The sequence below is a fragment of the Nestor notabilis genome, unplaced genomic scaffold, assembly GCF_000696875.1.
Source record: "Nestor notabilis isolate BGI_N333 unplaced genomic scaffold, ASM69687v1 scaffold15832, whole genome shotgun sequence".
Lineage (NCBI taxonomy): Eukaryota > Metazoa > Chordata > Aves > Psittaciformes > Psittacidae > Nestor > Nestor notabilis.
The window spans coordinates 51233-68641 of NW_009919846.1; the positions used below are offsets into that span (position 1 = coordinate 51233).

The 17409-nt window shown below is 40.3% G+C and overlaps 1 protein-coding gene across 1 annotated transcript in view; it reads right to left on the reverse strand.

Annotated features, from left to right (window-relative positions):
• Positions 1 to 17409, reverse strand: part of IGF2BP3 (insulin-like growth factor 2 mRNA binding protein 3) — a gene marked incomplete at its 5' end in the record, with an annotated part of 111802 nt that overhangs the window by 39863 nt on the left and 54530 nt on the right. The window contains 2 exons of the mRNA XM_010010424.1: positions 2866 to 2929; positions 3017 to 3068. Coding sequence (XP_010008726.1) covers positions 2866 to 2929; positions 3017 to 3068 — 116 coding nt within the window. The remainder of the gene's footprint in view (positions 1 to 2865; positions 2930 to 3016; positions 3069 to 17409) is intronic.

A 17409-nucleotide genomic window follows, 5' to 3' on the forward strand; every position in this document is an offset into this window, starting at 1 on the left:
CCCGTAAGTACCTGATCTGCCATGCTGGCTCCCCTTCTTGGCCTCAAAGACAAGGAGCAGCATCCTACTTTTTCTGCCAAGACAGCCTCATGCCTGTCCAGCTAGGAAAGAGAGGCATCACTGTGACAGGTCCAAGCCACAGACCTCCATTTCTGCTAGAAGCAGATAATTTTCTCAGATTTTGAGTGCTACATGCTCTGTCCAAGACTTGTTTCTCAAAAGGACTGCAGCATTCTTCACCAGTTTTGGTTTCCAAGTTAGTTTTGGATGCAGCCCTGTACTGAATAGGCAGCAACTGCAGTTCCAGCCTAGAGAAAAACTCACCTCTGCCACAACAATTAGACTTGCAAGACAGCTCATTTTTCCAGCTGGGTGGAACCTAGAGTTTTGTTCAAAAGTAACATCCTCCAAGCAATGCATACCACACTTGTTTAGAACTGCTTATCAAAACTATCTCCAGGTTGTGCTAGAGCACCTCCACTGCACAGCACTGCTGGTGTACACTCCAACAGGCACAGAAATGCCATACAGTCTATTCAGCACGGAAGCAGCCAACTTTGCCTGTTTTGTCAGCCAGCACTAACTGTGAGGTTAGTATGTGTGTTGCAGAAAGCACGCAAAAGACATAATTAGAACTGGGAACCCACTGTATGTGGTGGCATAAAAACCTTCATGTCACAGTGCTTGCTCCAAAAGTCATGGCCAAGAGCATCAGTTATGCTAAATTTCAAAATACAAAGCTTGTTATCAGCTGTTGATTCTCAACAATTCTAAACAGCTTTTTATACAGTCAGTTCTTGTTACTCCTTGCACTGCATAGGCTGACCAACGTTGCCTTTTATCAGCTATAAGCACTCACATACCCGTCCCCCTCCACAGCCACTGCTGTCCATTGCAGCCAGTTCCAAGAAGAAAAGCTAGGTCATGTCTGGGAAAACCATTCACCTGAAACACCACCACAGTCACTATGGAAATGCACACACGCACAGGTCCTGTAGTGATGCTCCATAGCAATTCCTGGTTTTTTTCCTGGAAAAACCTCTAACCAGCCACTTCTTCTCTTAGGGGTTTCTAAATGGTTGCAAGGTTGCATCCTGAATCCAGACAATGTGAGCCAACGTTTTCTGTACAGAAAATGGACTCATCTCCTTAGAAAACCCTGTGTCCTTACCAAACCATTCACATAAGTGAATCAAGGCTCCTCCACTTGCTCTACCTGTTCCAAGGCAAACAAATTGTGTCATCATTCAACCTTTATCATGTCAGGTCCTCCTTCAACAATTCATGCTGGATGCTAATTCACCTGCTTCAGATTAAACGTTTTCAGTTATTGCCACAAAATTTTGTTTTGTGTGAGAAATCACATCTCAGATGCTTCGGCAAAGTCTTGGCTCATCTCAGCATTTCCCCAGGATTGACCTTAATAATTAACAAGGACAGTTTCAGGGTAGAGAAACTGTACTTTGTTGGTTTTGACTTCAGAAGGGAGTGCACAAGTCCAGGAACCCACACCACAGATGACAGCTCAAAAATACACATCATGCTTCTTTCCATGGTATTTTAGATACTTCCTTCTTACATTCTCAAAGAAGGAACTGGCACATGGAGCATTAATTTTCAACATTGCACCATAAATTTCTTCAGATGTAAAAATCCAACATTTTTAATTACTGAACAACAGAATTAAAACCAAAAGAACCTGAAGAAGTTGTTGAATGATTCTGGTTTTAAAAAAAGTTAAAATAGTGAATTCAGAAAAAAAAATTGTTTCCTTCAGCTCCAGTGTACACAGGAGACACCACTGACACGAGTTTCCCATCACATTTGTTTAGAATACTCTAACGAGTAACCTAACACTTTGAAAGATTAAATTCATGTGTTGCGTTCAAGTTACACAGAAGTCATAATTACTTAATTATATGTACAAATATTATTTCATTTGTAATTTTGAATTAATGTATACCATAAGCATACTCTGCATCTTAAACTGCTGATCTTAGTCAGCCACAAGGTGGCAGAAACTTCAAAGATAAAAAGATCATTGGAGGCTATTCCACACGCTTAGTTCTATTGAACATGTTACTGCTAGAAAGAGGGGGAAGAAATGCTTGTGTCACCAGCTTTAAAATTAAGGAACACACAAGTCCTTTTTCTACCTGTGGTAGAAAATAAAAATTAAACCTATAGCATAATATATAACATGGATGTTTAAAGCTATATACAACCGTTAAGTAAAGCATTATATTTTTAATTTTAATATCTAGATTAAAAGTTACTGGTTACTGAAGATAGAAGCAAGCATAAATAAAATGTGGCCCAAAGTTCAAAAAGCCCAAATAAATTTTAGGTGTTCAGGTTATGATCTTTTGTTTGTTTGGAAGCAGCATTAAATTTTCTAATTAAAAAAAAATAATTATTTCTTAAGGGAAAATTGTAGCAAAACAGCAAACAAATAGGGGAAGAATGCAGCTGCTAGCTAGAAGATGTACACAGAATGACAAACACTGTAAAAGGCCATCACAAAGCTTTTTTAAAACACAGCTAAAAATCGTCAAGCAGTAGCTCCAATCCTCTGTCATCGCTAACTTTCTGCCCTCCCCAGTCAAAATTTTTACCCAAATTTTCACTTTTAAAAATTATTATTTTTAATCAAAGTGCAGGAAAAGTTGATGATAAAATATATCAAATAAGGATAAAGCACACAAGGCTTAGCAAGGCGAAGACTGAGACACTGTCTTAAAAGTTAATGCTTATGTGATCATTTTATCAATAAATCAATCGGATGGTAAGTTGCATATAAAAATCAGAACAACATGATTCCAAAATGCAAGTGAGACAACAATAACAAGTGAGAAAGAAACTTACTGTCTAGCCTGGTCCTTATTGCCGTATGTTACATTTACAACTGCAGTCTCCGTGTCAGTGTTCACTAGAGAGGAAAATGCAATGAAAAGAGGTTCAGTAGGTGCACACTTCCCACTCCAAATTTAAAAGCAATTTGAGAATAGAGCCATACCTTGCTCACAGTTCTCCACTGTTCCATACTGAGCTAACAAACTGTCCAGCACCTATCAGGAGGTAAAAGAAATTATATGTTTCAATTTCAAAACAGATTAACAAAAAACAGCCTGTAAAATTTGTAATAATATTATCAGAACATAAAGCACTCAAGGCATCCACTCCAATAAGGAAGAAATGTCGGCTATTTTGGGAAGAACAAGCACACATTGCTTGTTTTCTTTCTCACATCAATCTGTATGTAAAACCTCACGAATGTGAAAATATAGAACATAATTCCAAGAAGTCACACTGCACTGCAAGTCCCAAACTCTGGAAACAAGCTTCCAAGTCACCTATTCCCAGAGTGGGCTAAAGCCAAGGCAGGAAGAATTAGAGAAGAGCAAATCTGGAATAAAATCTTTCCATGTATCCCAAGCACATATATGTAACTTTGCCGCTGTTTGGGTTTGTATTCCCACCACCACCCCCCCGCCCAGTACACTTAGGTCATACATAAAAATGTTATTCTTTTACTTAGAGGGGGGCTTGTCTATATGGAGAAGTTAACCAGAATAACCAGCACATCAAGAGCTGTTCTGCGATTATTTTAAGTTTTCCCAAAGACCTATTCCAGAGGAACCACTTGCACAATAGTATCTTCATCATTATTTGAAAGTCACAATTAATGTGTCCTCTGGCAGAAAGCTAGGGAGGAAGAGGTAAAACCATATGACAAGGGGCAAAAGAAACTCAAATAAAAATCCATATCCTTTATTTGGCCTGAGTTGGTTTATTCCAGTCAAATGGAGGATGAAGGGGCAAGAGACAAGGAGTCTTTTAGGAAAAATCCAAGTGCCAGAATATTACAGTAAAAACAATACCCACAGTTGTATCTCTTCTAAAATTCTTATGCTATATAATTTATTTTCTTCCTGGTGAGAAGTAATGTGACTGTGGCAGTAACTAGCACAGAACACAAGCACATCATTGTGGTTTATGGCAATCTAATATTTTGCCTCAAGAATTAAAATGATGCTGGAAAAGTTCACTATTTACTCCAAGAAGCGAAAAAGTAAACTTGCAATCTCTTCTGTGACCAAAGTGTCATTCTTCACTTTGGTTAGTCTCTTAAGGCAAAATGTCAGTATGAAAGGGAAGAACCCCTTTTGGGAAAGGAAGGAAACAAGGAAGCAGAGACAGAAGGAAAGCAGGAGGCGTAAACACACATCTGTGCAGCTTCTCACTGCAGTACGCTCCCATTTGCTATAACCAACAACTGTGTGTGTACAAAACACCAGTCCCTAAAAATGTAAAATTCAGAGTCTACATCCTCATGAGATTAAGAATTCAAAATTATAATTTCTTACTGCACCATACACTTTTACCACAATATAAAAGACATTTTTAAGATAAATCGCAGTTTATATGCCCAAACTTAATGACAGCTTCCATCAGTGTAATTCCCAATCTTTACCACCTACTAAAATTGAAATTGCACAGACATTTCAAAGGTAACGTTTCAAACCAGGCATTTAAAAGGCAAAGCACTGCTCACCAGGTTTGAGCAGTGCACTACTACTTCCAGATGCAGAATTTCCCCATCTTTCTTGTATAGGGTCTAGTAAGTTTTCTTGGCAACTCTTTTGTTTTCATAGACAAGTTGTTAATTGTCCTCTCCTTCTACAAGAAGAGATTAGCCTAGTCTGTTTGCCTTTTCAGTCCCCTAAAAACTAGATTTTTCTGCCACTCCTCAGATCTGACAATTCAAAACTATCTAAAGAAAACTTCGCTCTGAAATCCACTAAATATTCCTGAAGCAGGGATGCTCCAGGGGGTTCAAGTAAATTAAAAGGCTGTGGATCCTTTCGAGACAATTGAAACATTGGCACAGACTAGTAGGAGAGTTGTAAGGTCTTGCAGGTCTGCAGCCATACTTCCAACATAAGCCTGGAGAGTCACTGCATGCGATTAGAGGAAAGCCTTCTTCCATGGACAGCTTAAGCAGTAATTGTGCCTCCACTGAAATCAGTGGGTGAGCAGAATCTCAGGTGGGGGTCAGGGTTTTAAAACAAGAAAAGCAAAGTAAGTCCCTGGCTTAGAGCTCATTCTGAAATGTTTACTTGAAATAGGATACTGAAGAGTTCATTAGTCTGATAAAGTAATTTCTTTGTCCCTACAGTATTTCAACACCCTTGCTGTATTAGAGCAGACCATACTACAATGTAAGCTACAGTCTTTAGTTAGTTTAGACAAATTTTTGTTACATTCCAACTGTACAGACCACCAGCTCATGCCACTCTGCCCTAAAGCTGCATTGCTTCAGTATCACAGCATTTCATTGTCATCCTTAATCATACAGGAGAAGACCAAAACCGGAATGCCACAAAATTTTGCTGCATAATTATTAATCAATATTTTGTAAGCTATTCCCATATCAAATTTATATTCTGGGACAGGCATACCTTTACATTAAGACATATGTATTAAAGTCACCACCTTCAAGAAAAGAAATGCCTTAAAGCTGAAGCCACACAAGTTTTTAAAGATACTGTATTCTCTCTAAAAACTACTCCTTTCAGCATGTTTTTGATCAGTCATCAGAAACCTCTCAATAAACTAGCCTTGCATCTACTCCAAGAAGCCCAAGAGCCAAAAGGGTCCTTTGCTGTCAATGCTGAGGAATAGCCCAGGATAACACGTTGAGCATCCCATCCCTCTTCACCAGGAGTTCTCCACTTATGCTGCTCCTTAATCCTCTTCTGAGCCGCTTCAGTCAGAGACACTGTCCATCTGGGCTTTAATCCAAGTGATTTGAGTTCCCATATTCTTAAAAGAGTTGCTTTACCAAACAGATTTATGAGAAGTTTCCTTAAACGATTGGAGTTTTCTTTAACCAAAATGAGAAACAATCCTCTTAGGTTAAAGACACTTGCTCTCCACAGCACTGTTCTTAGTGGATGCTTGTATTTTCATCACCACCATTCTCAAGCAGCAAGGTTAAGTGTGATCAACACCACAGGGCTAGCCTACCAGACTGTATTTAAAACACACTAGTAAAAGAGCTTCAGCAGCAGTTAGGGTATATATGTGTGTGTGTGTGAGCAGCAAGCTTCATGGGTGAGAACACCTTTAACTGACCCAGCTGATCCAGTTGGGAGAAGTCATTACAACTGTATTCGAAGCCAGACTCTCTATTGTAACTCACTTTCAAAATACAGAACTGAACTCCTGGCATGTGTTTCTTGCTTCACTTGTATTTACTGCAACAGCTAGTTTCTATTCACATCCTTAGTTTTTTCCCCATTTCTCTTCTCACCGTCTTTTCCCTCTCCCCAATTTTTTTTCTCTCTATCCCAAAGCCTTTAGTTCTGCTGCAAAACAAACATGTTTTGTTTAAGCTGCTCTTCCGTAACACTCTTCGTGTACAGCCTTGTTGGGCAATCAGAACAAAATTCAAAGCCAAGTTGGTGGTGCAGCAGCAATTCTGATGAGCAGCTGAAAAGAAAAGTTTATTTGTACAAATATTTAATCTAAGCTAGAAAAAAAAGTCTTTCCTTTTCTTGAGCTCTCCTTCTAGCAGTTGTCTAAATTGGGTCTCCTGCTCTTGTTATAGCACAGATGTCTCTCTCACAAAAAGCTGCAGTCTTATACTGTGGACTTTCATTCATCAAGCTCTAAAAGCCAATTCTGACTTCATTATAAACAGCATTACCCTACACCAAGCCCCACAAATTGAGGCTGCTTTACAAGGAAAAAAGAAACAAGGAAACACTACTCTTCAGTAGAGCCAAGAGCTCAAAGCACACATTAAAATATCTGAGTTCCCATACAGATTTCACAGGTTTAGAAGTAGCACCTTGGAACAAAGCAGAGCAGTTGTTTTCTGCGCTTTCAGAACAGACTATTTCATACACATCGTCTTATGGTGCTGTAGGATTTCTGCCTTACGCCATAAGCAAATTAGTCTCAAGACATCTGGTCCATAAGCACAGTTATCCATATTGTTTCTCTCTCACACATGCACTTAGCGATGGGAACTTCACAGTAGTGCTGTAGAACCTGAAGTTATTTTCTCTACTCATGTAAAGCAAATCCATTAGACCACCATCCTTGTTTCCATGACTCCTGTCACATTGATTGGGAGTTAAAATTAGACAACACAACTGAAATCACAAATAGCAGAGGCAGAGAAAGAGACAGGAGGATTAGGATCATTCAGCAGAACACCATGCGGAAATTTTTGGCTGCAAAGACTTGGAGCATTCTGGGTAATGTAACAAAAAGGGGCAAGGGGGGAAGAATCAGGCAACAATATGAGGAAAGAGAAGAAGTTATTAGTGCAAGTAGCTTTTTGATTTAAAAAAATGAGAGATGGGGTGAGAGAAAATGTAAGATACAGGTAAGGAAAGGAGGGGACAGAGGTGCAGAGCAATGCTGATATCACTCCAGATAACAAGCCTGGCAGAACCACTAATGTCATCTGCACACTTCAAGTATTCTGTTGCTATAATTAAGTCCACAAAAAAAAAGAATTTTCAATTCATCGTGTTAATGCAGCACAACTAGCGTGGTGTGACACCCACCAGGCCATGGTGTGCTAAAGTGTGCAGTACAGTGCAAGCAGAGCCGACGTTTTGTGGCTTCCATGTGTAAAATAAGACCTTGCAAAGCCACCATTGCTCACACAGCCCCACCAGCTGCCAGCAACTGACAATGGCAAAAAGGCTCTTCGAAGTACCTTCAGTTTGGCTTAATCTTCTCATTAGTAAAAAACGCATCCCCAACAAGGGGCCCAGATAGCATGGCTTTACAAACGAAATTAAACATGAAGCAGCCCCTAATAAATCCCTGAAGAAACAGGCATTTTTGAAAGATGCGATGGGATAATGCTGCATCACCTGTGTGGAGGTCAGGTGAGCTTGGCCCCAGGTCACCCACCACACTTCCCAGCCTGGGCAGCCTGTCTAGACCACTGCCCCCAGCTGGAGCCCAAACATGGTAACTTCACCCATTTTCACCAAAAAAGAAGGTCAGAGCACCTTGGTTCCTTGTAAAGGCAGAACAGCATCAACATGGAGCACCCAAACCAGCACATGGTCTGCCAGGGCAAAGCTATTCCTCCAAAACCTTGTGGAGACATTTGAATAGGCAAAGCCAGTTTGCAATGGCTCAATACACTGCAGCATGTGGTGATGGTGTTTTTCATCTTGTAGGCCCTCCAATACCCAGTTTACTGGCTCATGAAACCATGACCATAGTCTGGAAGAATCAGAAAAATAAGTCTGGAAGCTGCTGAAGTCATTGTTTGCACACACCAGAAAGGCAGCGCCTGAAAACAATAACTCTGGCTTATTTACCACATCCCATACAAACCCTGGAGTGAATTCTTCTCCTGGGAACTTACAGTTATATCCAAATGTTCAAAACTATTAATAAGTTTACCCTACAAGACAATTCTGTTTAGGTGGCATTACCAGGGTTTTAAGAATGTAAATCTGAACCACAGAGAACAAAGACAAAATTGTCAAAGGAACTACTAATTGAGTGACCAATTTGGACACTGAGGGCTTGATTTTCCACAGCATTCGGCACGTCTTGTGTTCAAAGAGCAGCTTCAAAGCCACTTCTGGTAGCAAGAAGAACACAGCACTTCTGCAAGAGGGACCTGAGGCTCATCACAAGACAAACTGAAGTCAAGGCACACTCTAAGTAACCAATAGCAACTTCTGCTTAAGCAATGTGCTCAGCACCAGAAACGAAGAGGTGCAGAATTCAGTTTGCCATGGCAGCATTTGATTCCTCTAGCCAAAGGAGTTTGTCTTCCTGAAAGTCCTCAACTTGCTGCACAAGTAAGAAAGTGTGTCATGAGTAACAGGGGCACAACTCTTATAGACAAGTAAACTCCACTGCACAAACTTGACTTGTTACTTGACAGCAGAGACATCCTCTGGCCTGAGCCAACATCCCTCCTACAGTGCCATGAGCAAACACCAGGTACCTATTTACCTTGTTCTCATTATGGAACATCTGAAATGCTCATTTGAAAAATAAGCTGATTATTTGGACTAAAGAGATGACTTGGACTATTTCAAATTTAGTGTTTCAAGTTAAGCAAAACATACAAGGCAACTGATAATACATCTCAGGTAGAACAACCTGTGCAGCCATGACTACAACTATTGTAACCAACTCCACACACCACATGTGTTTAAAAGTATTTCCAGATAATACTGCTGGACAATTTACATTTATATATTTATATATATTTTTTTATATATACACACACACCATGTATGTAAAATAAAAAGGTAATGCAAAGAGAGGACTAAATGCTTTAAAACCACACTAGTATTCAAGAAAAACATTTAAAAGGATCTGCCTCAAATCTGCTAAGTCCAAAAAAAATCACATAAAGAATAATTAGCATAATTTACAGAAGGAAGAAGGTTAGTTTCTAGAGAAAACAATTTAGAGAAATCCAACAAGTGTAAGCAACATGGTAAACCACTACAGATGAAGATCAGCATCAGAACTCTCTTTTCTTCAAGTAAAAATTCATACAATGGAAGAAAGAAGAAAAAAAAGTCACTGAGACAGTATTCTAATGAAGCTCTGAAAACAGAAGAAATTCCAAAAGAAATTTTTGGGCAATAGGGTTAGCCCAGGTACTGAATGCAGCAAGCAAGAAGCTCTTGTGTGCTTTCACGTTCCCACATTACACCCTAAACTGGAAAGAGCCTCCTCAGTGTGCGTTAGGGAGGAAAGATTAGTGCTCATTGCGCTAAGGAAGTATGGGATGGAAAATAAAAAAATCATAGTATCAAGGCTGACAAATGGCATTAATTGGTCTCCAAGGTTAAAAAAATAAAAAGGAAAAAGTATTTGAAATGTTTAGAGAAAGGAAAGGGGAAAAAAAAAAAAAACCCAACCAACAAACCACTTATTAGGTGCATGGGTGGCCTCCTTCACAAAGAGATTAAAGGGAGAAGGATAATTCAGTTTGGAAAGGATCGAAAGGGAATATGATACAGGTATTATGAAATAACGAATCACGTAGAGATGGCCAAATTGGCAGCTTCTATTCACCCTTCATCTAAATTAAATGAAAACAAGTTTGAAAACACAGAAATAAGCATTTATGCAACACTATCTGAATGTAATTAAGCACTGCACAATATCTGCTACGATATGCATTAATCTCCACTCTCATCATGCGAAAGGTGTAACTCCAAGAGCCGTTTCAGACAACGTCTGAGTTTCTGAACCAGGTTAGCACTAACGCAAGCAGTCCAGATGCAGTACCCATCCTTATTTCCACAAAACTAAAAAGCACCGTCACGCAGACGGGCCCTTAAAGGCAGCAACTGCTGTTTTATGCAGCTAATCCCCGTTCCCAGGATCTCCTTGTGGGCACTGGTGGGGCCCCCTTCCTCCTCCTTGGGCAGACGGGCTACCAGAACATTTCTGCGGCTCGGCGTGAGGGAAGGATCACATGCCGGGCTGGCAGATGGGTGTTGTGAAACGTAGTAGGAAGCAACAGCAACACTTAGCTCGTGTTCATCTGCCTCCTCTCTCATCGAGGCAGCCAGTTTAAGTGGAAACACTCTCCACTGCTTCCACGATCCCATTTGTAGTTTGCCAAAGGGAAGTTTAAAGAAAAAAGAAAAAAAAAAAAAAAAGCCATAAAAGCATTACTATCCAGTGAGCATCCGTTGTCCAACTTTGATTAAATGATAGACTACACAAAAGCAAGGGAGGCAGTAAATTTTAAAAGAATGTTTAGAAAACACACAGGGATAAAGAATAGATTTTCTATTTTATTCACAGCACTATATTAAAATAAAACTGGTGCTTTATTGGCAGTTTTGACACCTTCCTATGGAGGCATCCAGCCCTGGTCTGTCAGGAAGACTGCTGCTCAGGCACACAGCACGAGTTGCAATGTCCTTCTCAGTGCCATGAAAACCAGAAAGGAAATGGTTACTTTTTTCCTTTCCCCCTCAACCTCTCAGTCTTCCCAACTTTGCTAGCTCCATATCATTACCAGAAATGTGTTCTTTTCAACTGGAAGATTTAGCAGGGAGAACTGTATTTCTCCTCTACACTTTAATCTTTCTTTTCTCTCTGTGCACACACGTGTGTGTGCAAAAGACACTTTCAAAACCTATTTTCTGTAGCTAATAAAGCCTTGGTGCCACTTCATTACTGCTCTACAAGGCTGATGCTCATCTGGTATTTTTAGTTTTAGCATAATAATAGATCCTTCATTTAAAAAAGAAAAAAAAAAAAAAGCCTTCTGTAAAGTTGGAAACCTGCAACTGTAACAGAAGTCTGTCAGACTAAAAATCAATTTCTGAATCATCTTTTAGAACCAATCAATAATCATAAGTTCCAAGAAATTTCTTAACAAGAGCACAGGGATAATTTCATGGAGAGGCCACACATATGAAAAATTTTCCTTCTGCTACAGGTATGCTGGCTCATTGTAGACACAGAGCCAAGTCAATGCTTGATACCACTTGATTTCCAGGGAAATCTTTCCTGGGACAATTGTCCCATATTCTAACATTAAGCATTTCCTCTAGGATCTGCTTGTAACTATCAAAAAATGATAGAGGGAATCATAGAGGAAAATCCTGTAAAGTAGATTTAGTTCACAGATTAGTACAGATAAAAATAAAGTATATTAGTACTGAGATGGAGATCACATCTGAGACGCTCCCTCTATTGTGCACAAGACTCAAGATGACAAGCTTTCAGGAAAAAGATAAGTCCTTAACAACCACTTCATGAATATCTTCGATCTCTTTATAACCAGTAAAAAACTATAAAAAAGCTTGAAGCATTTTATTTGAATTATATTCGCAGGATATCCTTTCCCTCTTTTTAAATTGGTCATCCACAAGATGCGTGCTATGCCTTGGCTTCCCAGCAGTCCTACTAAAGGATAGCACCGCTGTGGACCATACGTTTAAGGGAAGGTTTGTCCTCTAAATAGCCAGTCTCTGAGACTGCTAATGAGAGGGAATTGTTATCTGTGTTTACAGAGACTTAGATACATGGGCTGGGTTGCTGGATATTCCCATACAAAACTTTTCCTCAAGCTGCCAGTGCATGTCGCCTTCTTCACCTCCCCAGTTATTTTGCTGGCATAGCAAAACTCCTGTACCTGAATGCAGACCATCAGTCTCATAACACATGGGGCAGCTCAGTCACTTAAGTAGCTGTAACAGCTATAATTGAAGTTGCTAAAGTCATACCAACAGCTGGAGAAGACAAGTTTTTCTTAGTCTACCTCTCCTGGTTTATGTGACTATTTGTGGGGAGAGGTGAGGAACGAGGACTACCTTATCTAGTCCCTGCTGTGGGAATTAGGCAGTGAAAGAAGTAGAGGAGGTTGAATCAAGACCCAAGAATTAAAGCCTGGAGTCACACTAAAATTCAAGTTATATACACTTTACATCAAGAAGCAGAGATTTTGGTAGAGCAAGAACACCCCCTTTGAGTATCTGAGTTACTTTGAGCTGCAGAATCAGATTAAAATAAAATCTACAGTAAAGGTCTCTACAGTGCTAGTGCAGATGAAAGCTTTGCAAACAACAACAATTAGTGATGTCAAAGTCTTCAAGCCACACAAACATGAACCTTGGAGCAAAGGGGAATCACAGAATTTTTGAGTGCAGAAAATTTCTGTGGTAAGACACATTATCTAGCATCTACCTAATTATTCAGATAGTCATAAAAGTATACATATTTAAAACACTCAAAACCAGGTTATTAAAATCCCCCTAAAAATTAGATTATTGTGAAATTCTGTTAAACACACATCTACCAAGGACTATGAGATTTAAATTACCCCAGCATTAATCTGAGAGGTAAGGTTTGAGAGGATGTTTACAAAAAACCACAAACTTTTGAATGCAATTATCTAAACTAGAAATAAAGATTGCAATAGATGCATTATGCTAATACCATTTGACCTATATACCCAAACAAAACAATTCAGAGCGTGACTGTTGAGTGCTAGCTGACAGCTTGTAGACTATAAATTGCTTTAAAGTGTCATTCGATTGCTCCTCCAAAATTGACAAGTAAGATGACTGGAACAGTTCAAGAACAGCCATAGTTAAATCAGATAACTACGCCTAACGTGGTTCAAGAGTGATCTTTGCTTCCATCTACTTGCATTCAGAGCCTTCTACAAAGAGAGGTAAGAGTTTCCCGTTCACAGCCTTGCAGTGTGTATTCAGTCACCAGCAAGATCTCCAACCCTGAAGTTTATTGTACAGCCTCATTATTAATAAATTAGAATATGTCTTCCCTTCTTATAAAGGGAAAACAAAAGAGATGCAATCAAAGATGGCAAATTTACACTGTTCCACTAATTTTGCAGTAATTGGTACTCTGTAGTGTTACAGACCTGAAAACTGAAATCCCCATATTCCTCACAAGTACTGGAATGCGTAGAGGAAAGTAGGACTACCAACTAACACAGATAACACATGGTTTTGAGTTTTTTCTTGTTCTTTTATTCAAAGATAATTGCTTGCCCTGGAACACAGTTAATTGCTTGCTACTCCTCAGGCTTACTTATGAAAAATCACAGGAAATCAAATACAATGCAACAGAGATCTGCTGCATCAATGAGATCTGCTCACTCCAATGGCCCCACAGGAAAGTTTACACCCAAGTCTTTGCCTTATGTTTTATAGCTAAGTTTTCAGTTCAACTAAATCAGTTCTGTCCAAGACATCAGGCTTTAGCAGCTAAAAAAGCCATTAGAGCTGTCCTTTGTAAGAGTCACCCTTGCACAAGCATCTGAACAATGCGATAACACCAGGTACTAAACTGATGCACCATGTTTTTAAATACACAGCAAAGCACTTCTTTTTCCAGAAACCTGGAAACACAATTTCAATGCAGTTTCTTTCTTGTTCCCTAAAACAGGCACCGCAAATATTTGGAGAAGTGGCTCCAGTCCTGTTTCACTGCTGCTCCATACATAGCTGCACAAGCTATCCTCCACTAAAAGTACTTTACACTACAGCAGTATTCCCCTGAACATGAATCAAAAACATCTGTAGTAGTAATAAATTAAGAGTAAAGGCAAACAATAGTACAGGGCACTTCGTTGTATGCCATTTACCAGTTTCACATGTACTATACAATAAACTATCTCCTCTTGTCAAAACAACTCATTCTCCTTAAAATGCTTAAAATTTAAATTTTTTGACATTTAAAAAGCCAGCACTGTTTAAAATAAGGGAAGTGGGAGTGTAAATTCCCAGTATACGCCTGTATGAATGTACACTTCATTCTGATTTTTCACTGATTCATAGCAAATACTCAGCCTGACAGAAGGGGAACTAAATTTTTAGGCACACAGGGAAAAAGTACTTCAGTGCTTTGCTATTGATATGGGAAGAAAGAGGAGGTGGTGTAAGAGGAACTGAAATCTTGGTTATTCGCCTGCTGAATATTTAGAGAGTCACAGTGCTTAAATCCCTGCTCATGGCATCTGGATGAGAATGCAACATGCTATTCAGGGCTGAGCATAGCAAGATGCAGAGAGCAGTAGTAGAGGACTCCTAAAACAGGGAAAAAATTGATTTCAAAACATTAGTGGCATACACCTCTTGCATTAAACAGCAGCTCTGCATAACAAAAGCAGCAACAAACCAGCATGGCCCCTGCCTCAAAAGAGCCTGCAAGGTGTAGGCAATGGGTGCAAGAGCTACATGGGGAAGTATTAGGGGTGGGGGGAAAAGGGCGGAATGGAATAAACTGAAACATCCACCTGATCTTTTGGTTGAAATTTTGGTTGAAAGGTTGTCCTCAGCCAGCCTAGCCCAATCCAAAAGCCTGAAGCAGGCCCTCCTTACTGCCTGGCCATAGAAATGAATAGGTTGCCTGAGTGCTGAAGGGGGTGGAGATGAACAGTGTGAGGCAGGAGTGTCCAGAAGAGATTTCACAGGGAACCAGATCTACACCATTTAGGAAAGAACAGCCAGCAAGTGACCAGCTACTATGGAAGTACTCGGTGGGACTTTCAAAATATGAGGGGCATCATGAAAGAAAGTTCTCCAAAAACTCTGGACAGCGGAGTTTAGGGACAAGCTGCATCAGAAGCAGGTCAGAGAAGGGAGCAGATAGGAAGATCATAATCCCAGGTCAGTGACCAAGCAAGAGCAGTTTCTGAGTGTAAGGGAACATAAATGAGAGAGTGAGTTAAGGAGCAGCAGAAGCCTCAGAAACCAGCTAGTACACACTCTCATATAAACCACATGCTGTCACACACACACCAGTGCTCAGTTTCAGGGAGATGGAACCAGCTCGGCATACAGGAGCAGCCACACACAAGGAGACTTTAAGCCAGAAAGCATAAGACACAGAGCACTGATGACATGATTTTCATCGCCCAGATACTCAAAAGGAAGGAGGAGAGAAAAAGGAACACGAAGCATGACAGACGAGATCCTCTAACAAAGCGTGGCAGAGCTCTACTCAGTACAGAGATACTCCAAGATGTTCTTCAGACAAGAGCTGACTGAATAAAGACGGGCCTGTTGCACATGTTCTACTATAAAGACAGGGGTTTAAATTATGAATAACGACCAAAAGGCACATACAGTGTGATATCCCAGAGGAGACAAGAAGTATTTAAAATGCCAAGAAAAAAAAACACAGAAACCCAAACCACCCTCTCCCTCCATGAAGCTACAAGCAAATTTCCCAATAACCAACAAAAATGTATCAGAGGAGCTAAATAAAATATGGACACTGAATGTGAAGAATAAGCATTTGCACCAACACAGCACCTTTCTGCAAACTAACTGCTCCTAGAAGTAAGAGAAGGAGGAGGAGAAGCTGACAACATCCCATTTCCAGATGCTTTTCTTACTTCAAAAATGTCCCACTGCTTTGGAGATCTTTCACCAACATGTTTTAAGGTCTTTGGCTTTAAATGGATTTGAGAGGCTCAGGCTAAGAGGCTGCCATATTGTTCCCTCCAGGACATCACAACGTCCCTGGCAGCAGGGCTGACAACACTAGAAGAGCTGCTGCCAGCCACAGAGGCTGGCTTCGAAACCTGAACACCCTTGGCGAGAATTTAAAGCCTAAACAGTCTGTACCACCCCAAAAATACATGAAAGCGGTTGGCCATTCTTCCACATAGCAACAGGAAAATTACTTTTCCCTCTGCTTACCCAAGAGCATGCTTAACTTGCAAACTAGCATAAATAGTAAGCTCAGCTATGGCAGAAAAAAAAAATTACGGGATGGGGTAACATGGCTGAGTGTGCTGCAGCAGCCTGTGGAAAGCAATACCCCATGAGGTCTGGCAGCAGATCAAGGACAGTCACTTCAGTTGCTTTTCAGATTATATAGCTTTGTGAAATTATTTTGGTAATATTCAGCCTTCTAAAAATCTCTCTATGGAAAGTGGTCTTTTCCAGTCCCTTATTGTTGAGCTCTTACCCACCAGTGCACAATGTGCTACTGTAGTTGTGCTGGCTACCATGCCAGCAGAGCAGTAGTGGTACACACTGTCGAACCAATGAGACCAGCCCAGAACATGAGGAATGTCTCCCTTTCCAGCCTCCTCTTTAATTTTAGCGTGAGCACGGCTCTGCTGCCAGGGCAGACCATGCCAGGCCAATATTTGATTTGTAAACAGACACTCCAACATGCTCATCTTAGCTGCAGGCTCCAAGTTATCTGCTGTTACTCCCAACTGGCATGCAGGAAGACTCCTGCATGTAACCTTATCTGCAACGGTGAGCTTTCACAAGAAAGAGGCAGATAGTTAAATATATTTTGATGTTTATATTAGCTTTTCCTAGAAGAAGAGAAGGGACAAACCAACCTTGACATCCCCTTTGTCACCCTCCAGCCCAGGTTATGGGGGGCGGTTCAGGGACCAAAGGGCAATTAAGGCAGACATGCTTTGCCTCTACACACTACAACATGCATAGGGTGTGTCTTCTATGTTTAATAAAGGCTCTCATGCTTTCCAATATAATAAAGGAATAGCCCCAGGGTTAACGCTCTGAAAATACAAATAGATGGTGACAAGGAGACATATCAGCTTCATGCCTTGTATTGTCTCCCACAAGTACAATGCAGGGCACCCCTTTACCTCTATCAGTGGTGGCTACCACAGAGCAGCTCCTGAAGTACACACCAGGCACTATCACAGATAAACTTAACTTTTAAAAATTATTTTGGAACCTCCTTTTTCTGGCAGCCACTTGGATACAGTCTTTGATATCCAGTTTCAGTCAATTGGAGTCTTCTGAGGTTAAACTTATAAAAAGGGTTCATCTTATGTTCATTTGTGTGTGCTCAGAGACAAACAGATTTCAAAGCATTACAGGGATGGACACACACAAAAATGGCATCAACCTA